Here is a 15,196-nt window from a genome sequence, read left to right as displayed (position 1 = left end):
GGGGATTTTGGGATGAAACTGTGCCATGTCCATGGATATTTCTACACACAAATTGTCAGCCAGTGCAGCTTAGGTTGTATATTTTGGAAATGCATTTTCTGTAAGTGCAATTTCTTCTGAAGGGGAGTGTCATGCCTGATTCTTTCTTTGTTTTGGAAGTAACAGCTGACATTTGAAATAAAAAAATATAGAGAAAATATATTATCTGAATTACCAAAGTAGATATTTGAGAAAATTACATTAAGGAGAAATATATTTCCTTCAGAACTTTGTCAAGTGGATTATCATATTTTTTAAATATTTTTCCCCTGATAGAGTCTGCCAGTGCTCTTTGACTCTGAAAGACCAATGGTCTTCTATAAACAAAACAGTTTTTATTTTATCTTTGTCAGCAGACATCTGGATTATGTCAAAATATCTTGCTAAGAAAGCAAGATATTTTTAGCCAGGCTAGGTCTGGACAACAATACACAATGGTTGTATGATAAGGCCACATAAGATACGAAGACAGAATGAAAGTGCATGATGGTTAAAATTGTACTGCTCAAGATGGCACAATGTATGTAACCATACACCAATATCTCTGAAATGTGATCTTTCAACATGTTATATTGAAATGAAATAACATGGAAAATACAATAAACTATATATGTTTCATTTTACCTCTTAATATAAAGCCATGTTTATGATAGCAAAACAAAATGTTAACCAACTGGCAAAAGAGAAGAAGAAAAAGTTTTAGTTATGCAGTTCTCTGCTATGTGATGCAAAGTAAATATCTGCAGGTGGTACAATATCAGTGTTCAAGGAGCTGTAATATCTCTTTTTTTTCCCTTCAAATGCACATAAAAAGTTTACAATACAAGAGAGTGTGCATCATCGTCAATATGCAAGGTCCTTGAAAGCTAAAATATAGTAACACTCCACCAGATAAATGATTGGCATTACGTTCTCCCTTCTAGAGCTAGATGGGAACTATATTTTCCAGAAATTTTGCTTACATTTGGTTTATTCAGAAAGGAATTAAAGTAAAATAAATAAATAAATAAATAAATAAATAAATAAAAGCTGAAAAAGAAAAGACTTTCATATCCAAGTTCAAGTGTGGGACAAAGTTATGTTTCAGGTCAACCAAAATAATTGTTTACTAGATAAGATTTATTCACCTTGTAGATTGGTTTTTCAACTTTCACTTTTCTTAATTAAAATTTCAAAAATCCATTTTAAAATGATAAACTACAAAAAAAATAAAAATCTAACTCTAATATTCTAATAAAAAAGGCCGTCTCCTTAATAAAACAATGTGCATTATAAGTACATTTCAGGCAAATCATTCCAGGCACACTGTAAAAATTCCAGGCACACCATTGTTCCTCTTTTGCTGAATTTCAAACCAGCATTAACTCAGAGCTCATTTTTAAGCTTGTATTGTATTTCACTCAATACATAACCAGAAGCACAAAGCTTGGGGAAAAAAAAAATGTGTATATAAGTAGTATCTTTAAAATATTTAGCACACTTAAAAACTAAACCATTAGTTTAAAGTAAGAGAGGAAATGCTTTTGTCACTTCTAACACAGGGAAAAAGCATCATTATCATATGTTTGGCAATGAAAAAAAAAATGTTTTGCAGCATTAGAAGACAAAGTGCAAAGCTACTCAATCTCTTTAACAACAATAATATATTTTCTGTATTTACCGTCCACTGCTGCCCAGAAAGCTGAAAAATAAACTTGTTTCTTTCCTTATTTGCTTCATCTGACAAAGCACACTTCTTCTGGAGTTGAGTAGTCTTTCCATATGTGTCCAAGACCTTCTCATCTGTGTCTACAAAGCCATTTTTAAGGTACTTTGATTGGGGAATGCCTTTCTTCCGGCACTCCAGTATGAAGTTCCATTCCTGCTTTATCCTGAAATAGTGACAAAAAGTGTTTATGTGAATTAGCTGAAATCACAGAGCACAGAAGTCTTAAAACTCAATTTTTGTTTGCATTAATAAATAACAAACTATAAACATGCACCTAATGTATTGGTCATTTAGAAAAGCAAAGGCATTCCTGGAGTCTTGCTTAGATTTTTGAGACTGACATATGGATTTCAGATGAGCAGGATTTCATATAGTTTCTATAATACAGTGATACTCAGGGAATAACAGAAAAACAGAGACTAAGCCTATTGTCATAGAAAGCAGCATGAATGATGCCCTTTATTTCACAGGAAATGAGACAGGATAGAAAATACTTTCTCACAGAACAAGGAACATCGTATGTATATACACACAAAAAAAATGGTAATATATATGCAAAATTTTTCAGTCGAAAAAAAAAAAAAGTTATTTTAACAAGTGAGGTGTTAGAAATATTCCCTTTTTCCTGCCCTTTCTTGTTCAAGTATAATAATCTATTTCCATTTTTAAACATTATCTTCCAACACCATCTTCAAAGGTGAAAGATAAGGTCAAAGTTATCACATGCTAACTAATTTAAGTTTAAATTTCCATGAAACTTTAGGCTCACCTCCAGGGCAAAGTATTACCTATATAACTTCAGGTGCAAATTCAATTTGATATAATTAAGCAGTGCTAAAATCACATGCTTTAATTTAAGAGAGATTTATTCCAGCTTAGTCAATTAAGGAACTGGTTGATTAACGGAAGCAAGACTTCCTTACACCAAAATAAGACTCTGCAGAGTCTTGTTTCATAAATCTGTTCTCGTATTTGGAATGATAGATTTTTTTGTTGTGCGTAAGTTTCAATTATGTGATCTCTACCCTCTGGCAAAAATTTTAAGCTAAAGACATGTAGAAAACTGACAGGTGCAGAAGGGAACAATGGTGAAGATAATATGCCCTCTAGGGAAACAAACCCATGAATGGCACATCCTAAAAGGAGAAGCAGAAGCAAGTTTGTAAAGTTTAAGCAGGAATTAATAAAATTTGTAAGCATGTTCCTAGCTAAGCATTTGATTTGCTCTAAAATTATAAAGTTTAAAATAACGCCACATTAATGAGCAAGAATATGTGGTTTTAAATCATGTACAATAAATCAGCTACAAACATAAATATAAGAAACATCTTCAAAATATGGTGCAAGTAAGCAATTTTCAGACACTCATTGAAAGATATATGATAAAAAATGAAGAGCAGAGTATATGTATGGGAATAGGATACTGTACTTTAAAAAAAAAAAAAAAAAAAAACATTTTTAACTCATTGCTAGAAAAAATAATATTCAGGGATCAGAAATGCATGTTTAAACAGGAAGGGTGTTACTCAGGCAGTAGTGAAGTACCTAGCATGAATGGGTGTTCTTACTGAAACATTAGGGAATATTGGAGAAACGTGAAAGCAGAGATCACAGCAACAGTAGGAGACTTCAGCTATCCATAAACACATACCACACTGACACAAGGTAGACTGTATACAGTTTTGCAAATCACACATGACTTTATCAGAGCAGCTTGTCTGAGAGACCATAAGAAGACTAGATTTAGTTTAAAGCAACATCATACCATACACAGGTCATCAGAGAACTACAGAAGACCCCTGTTATAATAATCACCACAATGTATTCCCATGGGAGAGAGAGAGGGAGAGGGGGAAGGAAGGGGAGAGGAGGGAGGGGAACGGGAGAGAAGGGGAGGGGGTAAAGGGGAGTTGGGTGGGGAGATGAAAAAGTGCAGTTCACTTTTTTACACAGTGCAGTGCACTTTTACACAAAAGTGCTGGAAGATTGCATGAAAACAGCACAATTTCAGAGTAAGTACATTCTAAAGAAGGAATCACGTCCTCCTCTCACTTTCAAAAATGGGAAAAAAAAAGAAATAACATTTATGTTCACATGAAGGAATGAGAAGGCAGTATAACTCTGACAAGTTAAAAATAAAAGCATAAAAAGGTAAGTGAAGAGACTTACTGCAGGTATACAGATGAACGGGAATAGGATTTTTAGCACACCAGAAGCAAGAAGCCTCTCAGAAAGATGGTGGGAACAATAACATACCAAGGTATGAAAAGAGCAGTAAAGAAATACTCAATGTTATTAAGAGAGCAGGAGTCATTAATGAAGCTGCAGAAAAGTCAAACTTACCCTTTGCTTCAGTGTTCTTTGGAGAGATCAGTATGCTCTTTAGAAGTAAACATTTTGAGAACTCACTGACATTTAAAGTGCCAACAGAGGAGGCTTGAGAATAAAAGAAAAAAATATCTGAAGTAAATCTCCCACATTCTGTCGGTGCCTAACTGTGAACTGCTTTATACCACAGCAAGCTGTGATAAGTAAATGAGTAAGGAAGAACAAAAAAACAGGCAATCAGAAATGTGTTTACCACCACATTTCAGTCCACGGAGTCCCTAGAGGAGTACTGAAGAAGTCACCATAGTCAAGGAAGAGTCCTCAACCAAACCACAGCATCTCAAAATCTTTTCCTAAGATACTTGAAATAGAAAGGACAAGAAAATGGGTTAGAGGAGACACATCTGCCCAGCCCTTTTTGTGGTCCTCCAAGATACTGCCTCTGTTACCTCTAGTTACAGAGGGACGGAATGGGCTTAAGTTGCGCCAGGGGAGATCTAGGTTGGATGTTAGGAAGAATTTCTTTACCAAAAGAGTTGTTAGACATTGGAACAGGCTGCCCAGGGAAGTGGTGGAGTCACCATCCCTGGAAGTCTTTAAAAGACGTTTAGATGTAGAGCTTAGGGATATGGTTTAGTGGGGACTGTTAGCGTTAGGTCAGAGGTTGGACTCGATGATCTTGAGGTCTCTTCCAACCTAGAAATTCTGTGTGTAATTTTTCATTTCTCTAGAAAATGTTCATTGTTTTCAAACATAGCTGTTTTTAGAACTCAGTAAAAAGAAATATCCAGTTGCAGTAGGCAGCAGTACCATAGGGTATTCCCTCCAGCTGCAGCCTGGATGATGTGTGAGCTTTCAGATGCTTTTACACATTAGAAAATTCAATTTTTAGTGTTTATCTTGCCTATTTCAATCTGTCCTTTGAACCTCAGAGACCACTGGTGCAGTAGGGGACAGAAAATGTAATAGCAAGAGATCAACAAGAAAAGCTAGAAAACAACATTTTCATATACTATAAGAAAAATAAACACACCCAAAACAGCTACTCATTATTTTCCAAAACTTGTCTACCAGTGAGCATAGCTAATTAACTATAAACGCTCTCATTATTGTGCAAGGTGACTGGGAAGTGAAGTGGGAAGAAAAAAAATAAAATAGTGAATTGAATCCCTGAAGAAGAGAACAAACAAACAAACAAAAACAATCTGAACCATTAAAGGGGACAAATTGAACTTAAAACTTTGGCACTCTTTTTCTAAAATATTCTAAATAATCCTAGCTTTTCATACCACTGTTCACATTCCCACCAGTCCTCCACATACAGCTTTTCTGTGCCTCTGCAAAGCTTAATTCTCCAGTACTGCCCTCTCACTTCCATGGAATTCCTTCATTTTCTACCAAGGAATTAAACATTTTATTTCAGTGTATAATTCAATACACTGAAAAAGCTTAACCCCATGATGCTTTTTTTAATATTCATTCATCTTCACTCATCAAAGAAATAACTGACGTGTTCCTCAAGGTATAAATTCCAAGAATGTTAGAAAACTTAACAAACAGAAATAAGAGGTCAAAAAGCCTAACTCTAGGAAAAAAAAAAAAAAAAAAAAAAGTAAGGCACTGAGCTGCTGTACACCAGCTCAGTGCTGGCTGTGTCACAGGAACACATCAGGAACACAAGAGAAGTGGGCTTAGATCTGAGATTTTACTCTCTTACAGCAAAGAATATAGTAAAAGGTCAAAAGGCAACTGCATTAAAGATGAAAGAATAAACTGTCCTCTGACACTTTATGGATAACACATACAAGACAAAATTCAGGAGGATATTATACAGTGTTAGACAAATAAAATAAAATGCATACAACAAAAATCACTGCTAATCAAATCAGTTGGTGAAATACTGACTTCAGAAGAAAGGCTTTAAGAATTAAAACTGGTGAGAAATTCAACGTGGATATCCCAGACTGAGGTGGAAATCCTATGTCAAATTTCTTTGTCACATACCACTCTTACATCAAGTTATGTCAATGTGCTGTTTTAAGCTTTTAAAGAATGTTTTCTTGTAGTTACCAGGCTAAGTACTATGTACAAGCACATTTTGAGCAGATGGAAAGTGAATTAATAATGGAGCAACTAACATGCATAATTTTGTACAGTACGTATTAGAATGAAAACATGATATATGCCAAGGGCAGAGGGTCTAATTATTTACAATCCCTGCTTGGACCCTTGTGGTGTGTGCTAACCAAATGAATCAATCAGGCCTTTTTGGCCTGGAGGTGTAACTTCTGTCAAGTCAATATGTATAATTGAGCAGAGATTACAGAGCTGTAAATTGCATATCATATCATATCATAGAATAGCTTAGGTTGGAAGAGATCTTAAAGATCATCTAGTCCCAACCTCCCCTGCCATGGGCAGGGATGCCACCCAGTAGACCAGGTTGTACAGGGCTTCATACAATGTGGTCTTGAACACATCCAGGGCTGGAGCATCCACAGGCTCTCTGGGCAAACTATTCAAGAGCTCCACCACCCTCTGCATGCTACAGCTGAAGTCATACCAAAGGATAAAGAATCATAGAATTATAAAATCATTAAGGTTGGAAAAAAACTCCAAGATCATCTGCTCCAACTGTTACCCTACAACCAATATTACCCACTAAACCATGTCCCTGATTATCACCTCCAACCTTTCCTTAAACACTCCCAGGGACTGTGTCTCTACCACCTCCCTGGACAACCCATTCCAATGCCTGACTACTCTGTCTGAGAAGAAGTATCTCCTGATTTCCAACCTGAACATCCCCTTGAGCAATTTGAGGCCATTTCCTCTAGTCCTTTCACTAGTTACCTGTGAGAAGAGGCCGACCCCCAGTTCCCCACACCTTCCTGTCAAGTAGTTGTAGAGAGCAATAAGGTCTCTCTCCCCTGAGCCTCTTCTTCTCCACACTAAACAACCCCGGGTCCCTCAGCTGTTCCTCATAGGACTTGTGTTCCATATGATTCAATCACATGGTTATCAGTCAGCACTGTCTAGTAGTCTTTGTCAAAGCATAGAGCTAATGCTACTCCTTAAAGGATCTTTGTGAAAATAAAAACTATTTTAAGTCTTTCTTTCCTCATGCTCCTCAAATAAAGTAAGATTACCACCATGTTTTCGATATCTGAAGGTTATTGTGTGAGTCTTGATGAAAGACAGAAAATACATCTAAAAAATGTGGCAAACAGAATATATCCACACATACAAAATCAGCCTTTAAATATTCTATTATTCTTCTAGACAAATTAAATTTCTGGTCTTGGTACTTTAAGGGCAAAACCAAAAATAGTCCAAAACCATATTTCCATATATGACAAACAAATGAGTTGTCTACAAAATCACAGTTCTCCTGAAGTTTGCATCCTTTTATTGCTAAAAGAATGTAATAAATATTTCGTAATATTTTCTGTAATATTTTCATCTTCCTCCAGAGCTTGATTGTACACTTGTAGTCAGATTAAAGAAATAACTATTTTCATTATTCAGATAAAGGATGTTTGTCTGGTCAAGCCTAATTTAGGTGGGAATACAAACACAAAAAAATATTTTTTCTGGACTTAGAAACCAGATGAGATATAAGATCCAACTCAGCTAATTACTCCCATATTTCAACATTAATCATCAGAATAGTTTAACTATTTTTAATCAGGCTGATTACAAACTATTTACATGTGTCTAATAGGTATATGTTACAAACTTTTATATTTATAACACAAAAGCACATCTGTAAGACTTCGCTATAGCATACTGTAGACGGTACAGAAGAGTTATTTCTGGCAAGCCATTAAAGTCTTACTACAGCTTAACCACTGATTTTCAGTAAGCTTTCAAGACAATGCACTGTAGATATTAAGCAGAATCAGCAGGGAAATGGAATATTTAAGTATTTCCATTTTGGTGAAGTTTTCTTCAACAAATTCTTCCCCAGATGTTACCTCACCACACTTACAGAAAATAAATTTTACAGCACATAATTGAGATCTCTTATGATAGATATTTCCTTTTGAGGATATGGGAGTTCCTTGCTTGCCATTTTAGATTCTCCAACAAAATAACAAATCTAATTAACCTGATTGCAAAGAATTACTGTTGAACAAGTTTGATGATTGCGCCTTCAAAGGACTGATCAGCTTGGAAAACAAAAAGCTTACATTAATGTGGTCAAAAATTTGAGTCATCCCAGTAACTGAAGAGTAATTGGGTTTATTTGGATAGTTCTTCCTTCTGGAATTGCCTACTGATCAGTGTCTGTATAGGAGATCTTGATGAAAAAGCTGAAGCATCTTAAGTGAAGAAATGAATTTTCACTAAAAGACAGTACTTCCTCTAAATCAGGATGAAAACTGTCACCAGAGCACTACATGGTGACACCAGTTTAGTACTCTTGAGTGATGTTTAAATCAGAATTACTAGCCATGCAATATCACTAAACAATCATATGGAATTTGTATAGGAGCAGCACAGTTAAACTGGAGCTCAGCCCAGACTAACATTACTGACAGATGAGTAACATTTCCCTCAGTTTCAAGTGGACTAATTTAATTTCAGTCCTACTGTCAGGCTCTTTAGTAGGTTGTCAAGTATTGTGGCTGAGCAGCAACTTTTATCTTTCAACCCACTTGCGTGCACTAAATTAGATGTGATGTATGTATGCGCAAGTGTGTAAGAGCAAAGGCAAATAACAAAAATGGTTATTAGTGCTCCATAAATACTCCCAGATTGTTACTCATTATTTGTGTTTGGGACTAAGCAATCCCAAACTGAGTTTTAGTCTTGTTTAGAAAAAAATCTGAATTGAGTATTGAGAAGGAGAATAAAGAAAAACATCAAAAATGTTGCAATTATTGCAATCATTTCAAACATGTTGCAATCCTTCCAAAAATATCATAGAATCATAGAATCATTTAGGTTGGAAAAGACCACGTAGTCCAACTTTTAACCTAACACTGCCAAGTCCACCATTAAACCATGTCAGTAAATTCTACATTCACACATTATTTGAAGACCTCCTAGGATGGTTACTCAACTACTTCCCTATGCAGTATATTCCAATATATCATAACCCTTTCAGCAAAGAAATTTTCCCTAATATCCAAGCTACACCTCCCCTGGCACAATTTAAGGCAATTTCCTCTTGTCTTATCACTTGATGCTTAGGAGAAGAGACCAATATCCACCCCACTATAATCTTCTTTAAGGTAACTGTGTGATAAGGTTTCACCTGAGACTCCTTTTTTCTAGGCTAAACAAGCCCAGCTCCCTCAGCTACTCTTCATAAGACTTGTTCTCTAGGCCCTTCACCAGCTTTGTTGCCCTTCTTTGCCACATACTCCAGAACCTCAATCTCCTTCTTGCAATGAGGGGCCCAAAACTGAACATAGTATTCAAAGTGCAACAAATCACAACAACTGAGTACATAGGAATAATCCCTTCCCTAGTCCTGTTGGCCACAGTGTTTCTGATACATGCCAGGATGCTCTTGGCCACACTGCTGACTTATATTCAGCAAACTACTGACCAACACCCACAGGCACCTTTCTGCTGGGCAGCTTTCCAGCGACTCTTTCCCAAACCTGTAGCATTGGATGGCATTTTTATGCAACAAGTGCAGTACCTGGCACTTAACCTTGTTGAACCTAATACAGTTGGCCTCAGACCATCAATCCAGCCTATCCAGATCCCTCTGTAGAGACCTCCTACCTTCAAACAGATCAACACTTGCAACTAACTTGTTGTTGTCTGAAAATTTATTGAAAGTGCACTCAATCCCCTTGTACAGATCACTGATAGAAATATTGAAGAGAACTGGCCCCAGTACTGAGCACTGAGGGACTGGGCCTCCAGCTGGATTTAACTCCACTCACCTTGACTCTGTGGGCCTGGCCACCCAGACAGCTTTTAACACAATGAAGCATACATCCATCCAAGCCATGAGCAGCCAGCTTCTCCAGGAGAATGCTGGAGGAAACAGTGTCAAAAACCTTGCAGAAGTCTAGGTAGACCACATCCATAGAATTTTCATCATCCATTGAATGTGTCACCTTGTCATAGAAGGAGATCAGGTTTGTTAAACAGGACCTGCCTTTCATAAACCCATGCTGACTGGCCTTGACTACCTGGTTGCCCTGTAGATGCTGTGTGATGGGATTCAAAATAATCTGCTCCATGAACTTCCCCAGCACCAAGGTCAAACTGACAGGCCTGTAGCTTCCTGGATCCTGCTTCTGTCCCTTCTTGTAGATTGGCATCACATTTGCTAGCTGTCAGTCCACTGGGAGCTCCCCTCATACCAACACATGCAGCATGGGAAACAAGCAGGAGAAGTTGAAAACCATGGTGCAATTTGACAAATATGACCTGATTGCTATCATGGAAATGTGGTGGGATAGATCACATAACTGGAACACTGGAATAGAGGGCTATAAGCTCTTCCGAAGAGGTAGATAGGGAAGGAGGGGAGGCAGTGTTGCCCTCTCTGTTATGGAAGGGATTGATTGCCAGGAGATGCTTGTGGGTGAAAGTTAAAGACCACACCAATAAAGGACGGCTTGTGGTTGGAGTCTACTGTAGGCCACCTGATCAAGAGGAGACTGTGGCTGAGGCATTCTTTCTTCAATTACAGGAAGCATCATGCTTGCATGCTCTCATCATGATGGAGGACTTCTACAACCCATATGTAGGCTGGGAAAACTACACAGCAGAATATAAGCAATCCAGGAGATTCCTGAAGTGCAATGAGGATAAGTTCCTGATCCAGGTATTAGACAAACCAACCAGAGAAGAAGTATTACTGGACCTGGTGCTCACCAGTGTGGACGAGTTCATTAAAGAGGTCAAGACTGGAGGCAATCCAGGCTGCAGTGACCATGCCCTGCTTGAGTTTGTGATCTTGAGGAATATTGGCCTGAAAAAGAGCACAGTCAGGACCCTGAACTTCCTATAAGTGAAATTCAAGATATTTAAAAACCTAGTGAGTGCAATATCCTGGAACACTGTCCTTATGGACAAAAGAGCTGAACAGAGCTGGCTACTCCCTAACGATGTTTTTCTCAGAGCACAGGAACTCGATGTACCCCTGTGTAAGAAAGCAAGTGTGGAGCACAGAAAACAGGGACGGCTGTGCAAGTTCTGCTGGTCAAACTGAGGTGCAAGAAGGAAATGCACAGGCAGTGGAAACAGGGACAGGTGGCCTGGAAAGAGGCCAGAGATGCTGTCTGCATGTGCATGGATAGGATCAGGAAAGCCAAGGCACAGATGGTACTTTGGTACATAGATGGTACTTTGCAAGGGGTGCAAAGAATAACAGGAAGGGATTCTGTAGGTATATTGCTCAGATAAGAGAGGCCGAAGAGAGTGTTCCCCCTCAGACATATGACAACTCATAACAACAGACATGGAGAAGGCTGAGGTACTCAACAACTTCTTTGCCTCAGTCTTCACTGCCAGTCTCAAGCTTCCCACATCTCTTGTTTCCCTGAAGCCATAGATGGGGGCTGGGGGAGCAAAGTCTCTCCCAGTGTAAGTGAAGAGCAGGTTTGAGACCACCTGATGAAAACAAACAGGTACAAGTCTATGGGGCCTGGTGACATGCATCCCAGGGTCCTGAAGAAATTGGCTGATGTAGTTGCCAAGCCTCTCTCCATCATATTTGAAAAGCCCTGTCAGTCAGGTGAAGTCCCTGATGACTGGAAAGAGGGAAACATCACTTCAGTTTTTAAAAGGGTAGAAAGGAGGACCCAGGGAACTACAGACCAGTGAGCCTCACCTCTGTGCCTGTCAAGATCATGGAACAGGTCCTCCTGGAAGCAATGTCAAGGTGCATGTAAGACAAAGAGGTGATCTGAGACAGATAGCATGGCTTCACCAAGGGCAAATCATGCCTGGCCTATCTAGTGGCCTTCTAGGACAGAGTGACTGCATTAGTTGACAAAGGACAAAGCGCCTCCCCTGTGCAGAAAGTTTGAGAGAGCTGGGGATGCTCAGCCTGGAGAAGGCTCTAGTGTGACCTTATTGCAGCTTTACAATACTTAAAGGGGTCTTATAAATAAGATGGAGAGCAACTTTTTGCTCAGGGAGACAATGACTGGACAAATGGAAATGAGGGGAGATTTACATTAGAGGTCAGGAGGAAATTCTTCACTCAGAGGTTGGTGAGGCACTGCAACAGGTTGCTCGGAGAAGCTGGATGCCCCATCCCTGGAAATGTTCAAGACCAGATTGGATGAGGCCCTGTGCAACCTGATCTAGTGGGTGGTATCCCTTCCTGTGGCAGGGGTTTTGGAACTAGATATTCTTTAAAGTTCCCTGCAACCAAGCCATTCTGTGATTCTATGATTGTTCACCATTGCCAGAATCTAGACAATGTAGTGCAAAACAGTGCTTTAACACAAATTTCCTTTCATAATATGGACCTCCATAAACAAATAATCACAGAACAGTGCACTTTTTTTTTTGTACATTTTGTGTTTGATAACCTATGGATTTAGAGTGGCCATGCCTAATGGGATAAAGAACATACATGTAAGTAAAATGAAATTACTTTTCCACAGTAATGTACTGTTTGTCTCTCTTTTTTACTTTTTCACACTCAATTGCTGACTTATATCTGCACCCCAAAAACAGAGGTCCCTTAAACTATTTAATGGCATTTCTACAGTCCAACAAAGCCAAAGGGGAGACAAAGGACTGAATTAATTCCACCCAAATTGATCTGACAGAGTATCAATGATTTGATGGTAGGTGCCCGAGGAACACTTCTCCTATGAAGCCAGGCTGATTGGGAATTGTTTAACCTAGAGAAGAGAAGGCTCTGGGGAGTCCTTATAGGGGCCTTCCGGTACTTGAAGAGGGCCTATAGGAAATCCTGGAATGGACTCTTCATCAGTGACTGTAGTGACAGAACAGCCATTAATAGTTTTAAACTGAAAGGGAGTATGTTTGAATTAGATATTAGGAAGAAATTCTTTATTATGAGAATAGTGAGACAATGGACTAAGCTGTATGGGGATGCCCTATTCCTGGAAGTGTTTAAGGCCAGGTTGGATGGGGCTTTGAGCAACCTGGTCTAGTGGAAGTTGTCCCCACCCATGATGGAGGGAGAAAGGTGGGGGGGGCAGGCAGAGGAGGTTGAACTAGGTATCTGCAGGGTCCCTTCAAACACAAATCATTCTGGGAGTCTATGGTTCTATTTCAGAGGGACAGATATGAGTTCCTTGCAATATTATCTGTGTACTGTTCTGTAGAAATAGGTTTCACTCGCGAGCTGCTTTTACATCAGTTCTAGAAGATCTAAATTCCCAAAATTTTTGCAAGTTCAAGTTTTGCATTCAGTTGGTTTCTGTCACAGAAAATCTTTAGGCAGAAATAAGAAATATCTTACACATGACTGCTTAGTGACCTTGCATGAACTAAATTACCTTTTCCCAAGGCAAGCAAAGTTCCCTAGAGGTTAATTGGGAGTTTCTCCACAAATAACACACGCTACATTTCACAATATATTATCAGGTCATTTTTCATAGCAACACAGCTGATGAGGAGCTGCACAGTCTCAAGGGCATTAGTGAATTATAACCTCTTTGAGAAAAACAAGAGTTTGTTAATAATAAAAAAAAAAAAAAGGAAAAAAATAAAAAACAACTCTGTGGGTCAGATTCCAAACTCATCTGTTACACAGGTATATTTGGAGGAAAACTCTATTAATTTCAGCCTTACTTGGGAATTCACTCTGGCTGCTGGCATAAGTAAATATCTATAATATTAAATGCTGGAATGCAGTCCACAGTTTAGGAAATTGCCTTCTTTGAATATCTTTTTGGACTTAACATTTTGGGTTACAATGCTTTCCAAAATACTTTCTTTCTTTGAATTGACAATGAGCACTAGACTGTCAGAAGACCTACTTGACAGTGGTAACATTTTAATCCTTGAGTAAGGGAATACCAGAATTTGGTGACATATGCAACTCGTTGAATTAATGATATATATTTCCACAGGGAGACATTACTTCTGTTAGATATTTAATCGTAATTACAATTATAGATACTTTCAAGTTTACAACACGAAAAATGTTGTAATGTTTTTGAAAGCACTGAAAAACATCTAACTTGTGATCTGACCTTTAGAAACTGAAGGCCAGAGGTCACAGAGTGCCTCATAAAATAAACAAGATTTTTCTTATAACTGCATTTTGCATTTTATTTCCAGTATTTTTATGACTTTGACCATTACTGTATCAGCTTTATCCACTCTACAATGCCCACATCATAAGAATGAATGTGAAATTGGCCATTCATCTCAGTGAGTGAAATACTGATCACTCACAACCAGAACCAAAGCATTATTTCAGAGGCTCTTTTTTTTTCCAGGAGCTCTAAAAGTAGAATTAACTGGTGAGGAATCTGGTTGTTAACAGGAAGATACACAAGACACAAGACTATGCAAATTACAACCTAGAGGAAGAAAATAAAAATCATTTGTGAATGCATCAGATGTTCTCAGAACCTTTTGCTTCTCTGCTTCGTCTTAAATTACCTCCCAAATTCCTCCCTAAATTTCAAGTTGGTACAGGAAGATAGCAGAATGACTTTGATCATCATTAGTGGAAAAAAGCAGAAAAGACCATCAAGCTTTACCCTTTTAGCTGAAAGGATACTGACAAATAACCATAAGTGAAAACAGAAAGGAGAATGGTAGTGGATTTGTTGTTGTTGTTTTTGTCTAAATGGAAAACACAGCTCACAATGAGTTTTAACCTGTGCTGCTGACCAAAAATGTGAGAGCTGAAATTACCAGAGCATGCAAAGTTACCTTCTTTCCTTCTTACATAAAGAAGTTCCCCACGTCTGGCACCTCTGGTTTGCTTTTGTACTACTGAATTAAGAATTTATCTTTTGCATCACAGAAAACCAGAAAGAAAAAGAAAAAAAAAAGACAAAGAAAAGATGACCAAGGGGTGTTGACATTGGGACTGACCTTACATCAATTCTGAAGGCGACTGCATAGGCAGTTGGAAGTTACACACATGGATGTCTAACCGTAATACTCTTTTTATGAAGACTGCAGTGGCACCCCTTGAGCGAA

General features: G+C 38.2%; 1 protein-coding gene across 1 annotated transcript in view; it reads right to left on the bottom strand.

The window, feature by feature from the left end:
* LRRC2 (leucine rich repeat containing 2) overlaps nucleotides 1-15,196 on the bottom strand; it is a 74,323-nt gene that overhangs the window by 42,223 nt on the left and 16,904 nt on the right. The window contains exon 3 of the mRNA XM_082782608.1: nucleotides 1,700-1,910. Coding sequence (XP_082638734.1) covers nucleotides 1,700-1,910 — 211 coding nt within the window. The remainder of the gene's footprint in view (nucleotides 1-1,699; nucleotides 1,911-15,196) is intronic.

Source organism: Aythya marila, assembly GCF_965140915.1.
Source record: "Aythya marila genome assembly, chromosome: Z".
NCBI lineage: Eukaryota > Metazoa > Chordata > Aves > Anseriformes > Anatidae > Aythya > Aythya marila.
This window is presented reverse-complemented; position numbering and strand designations above follow the sequence as displayed.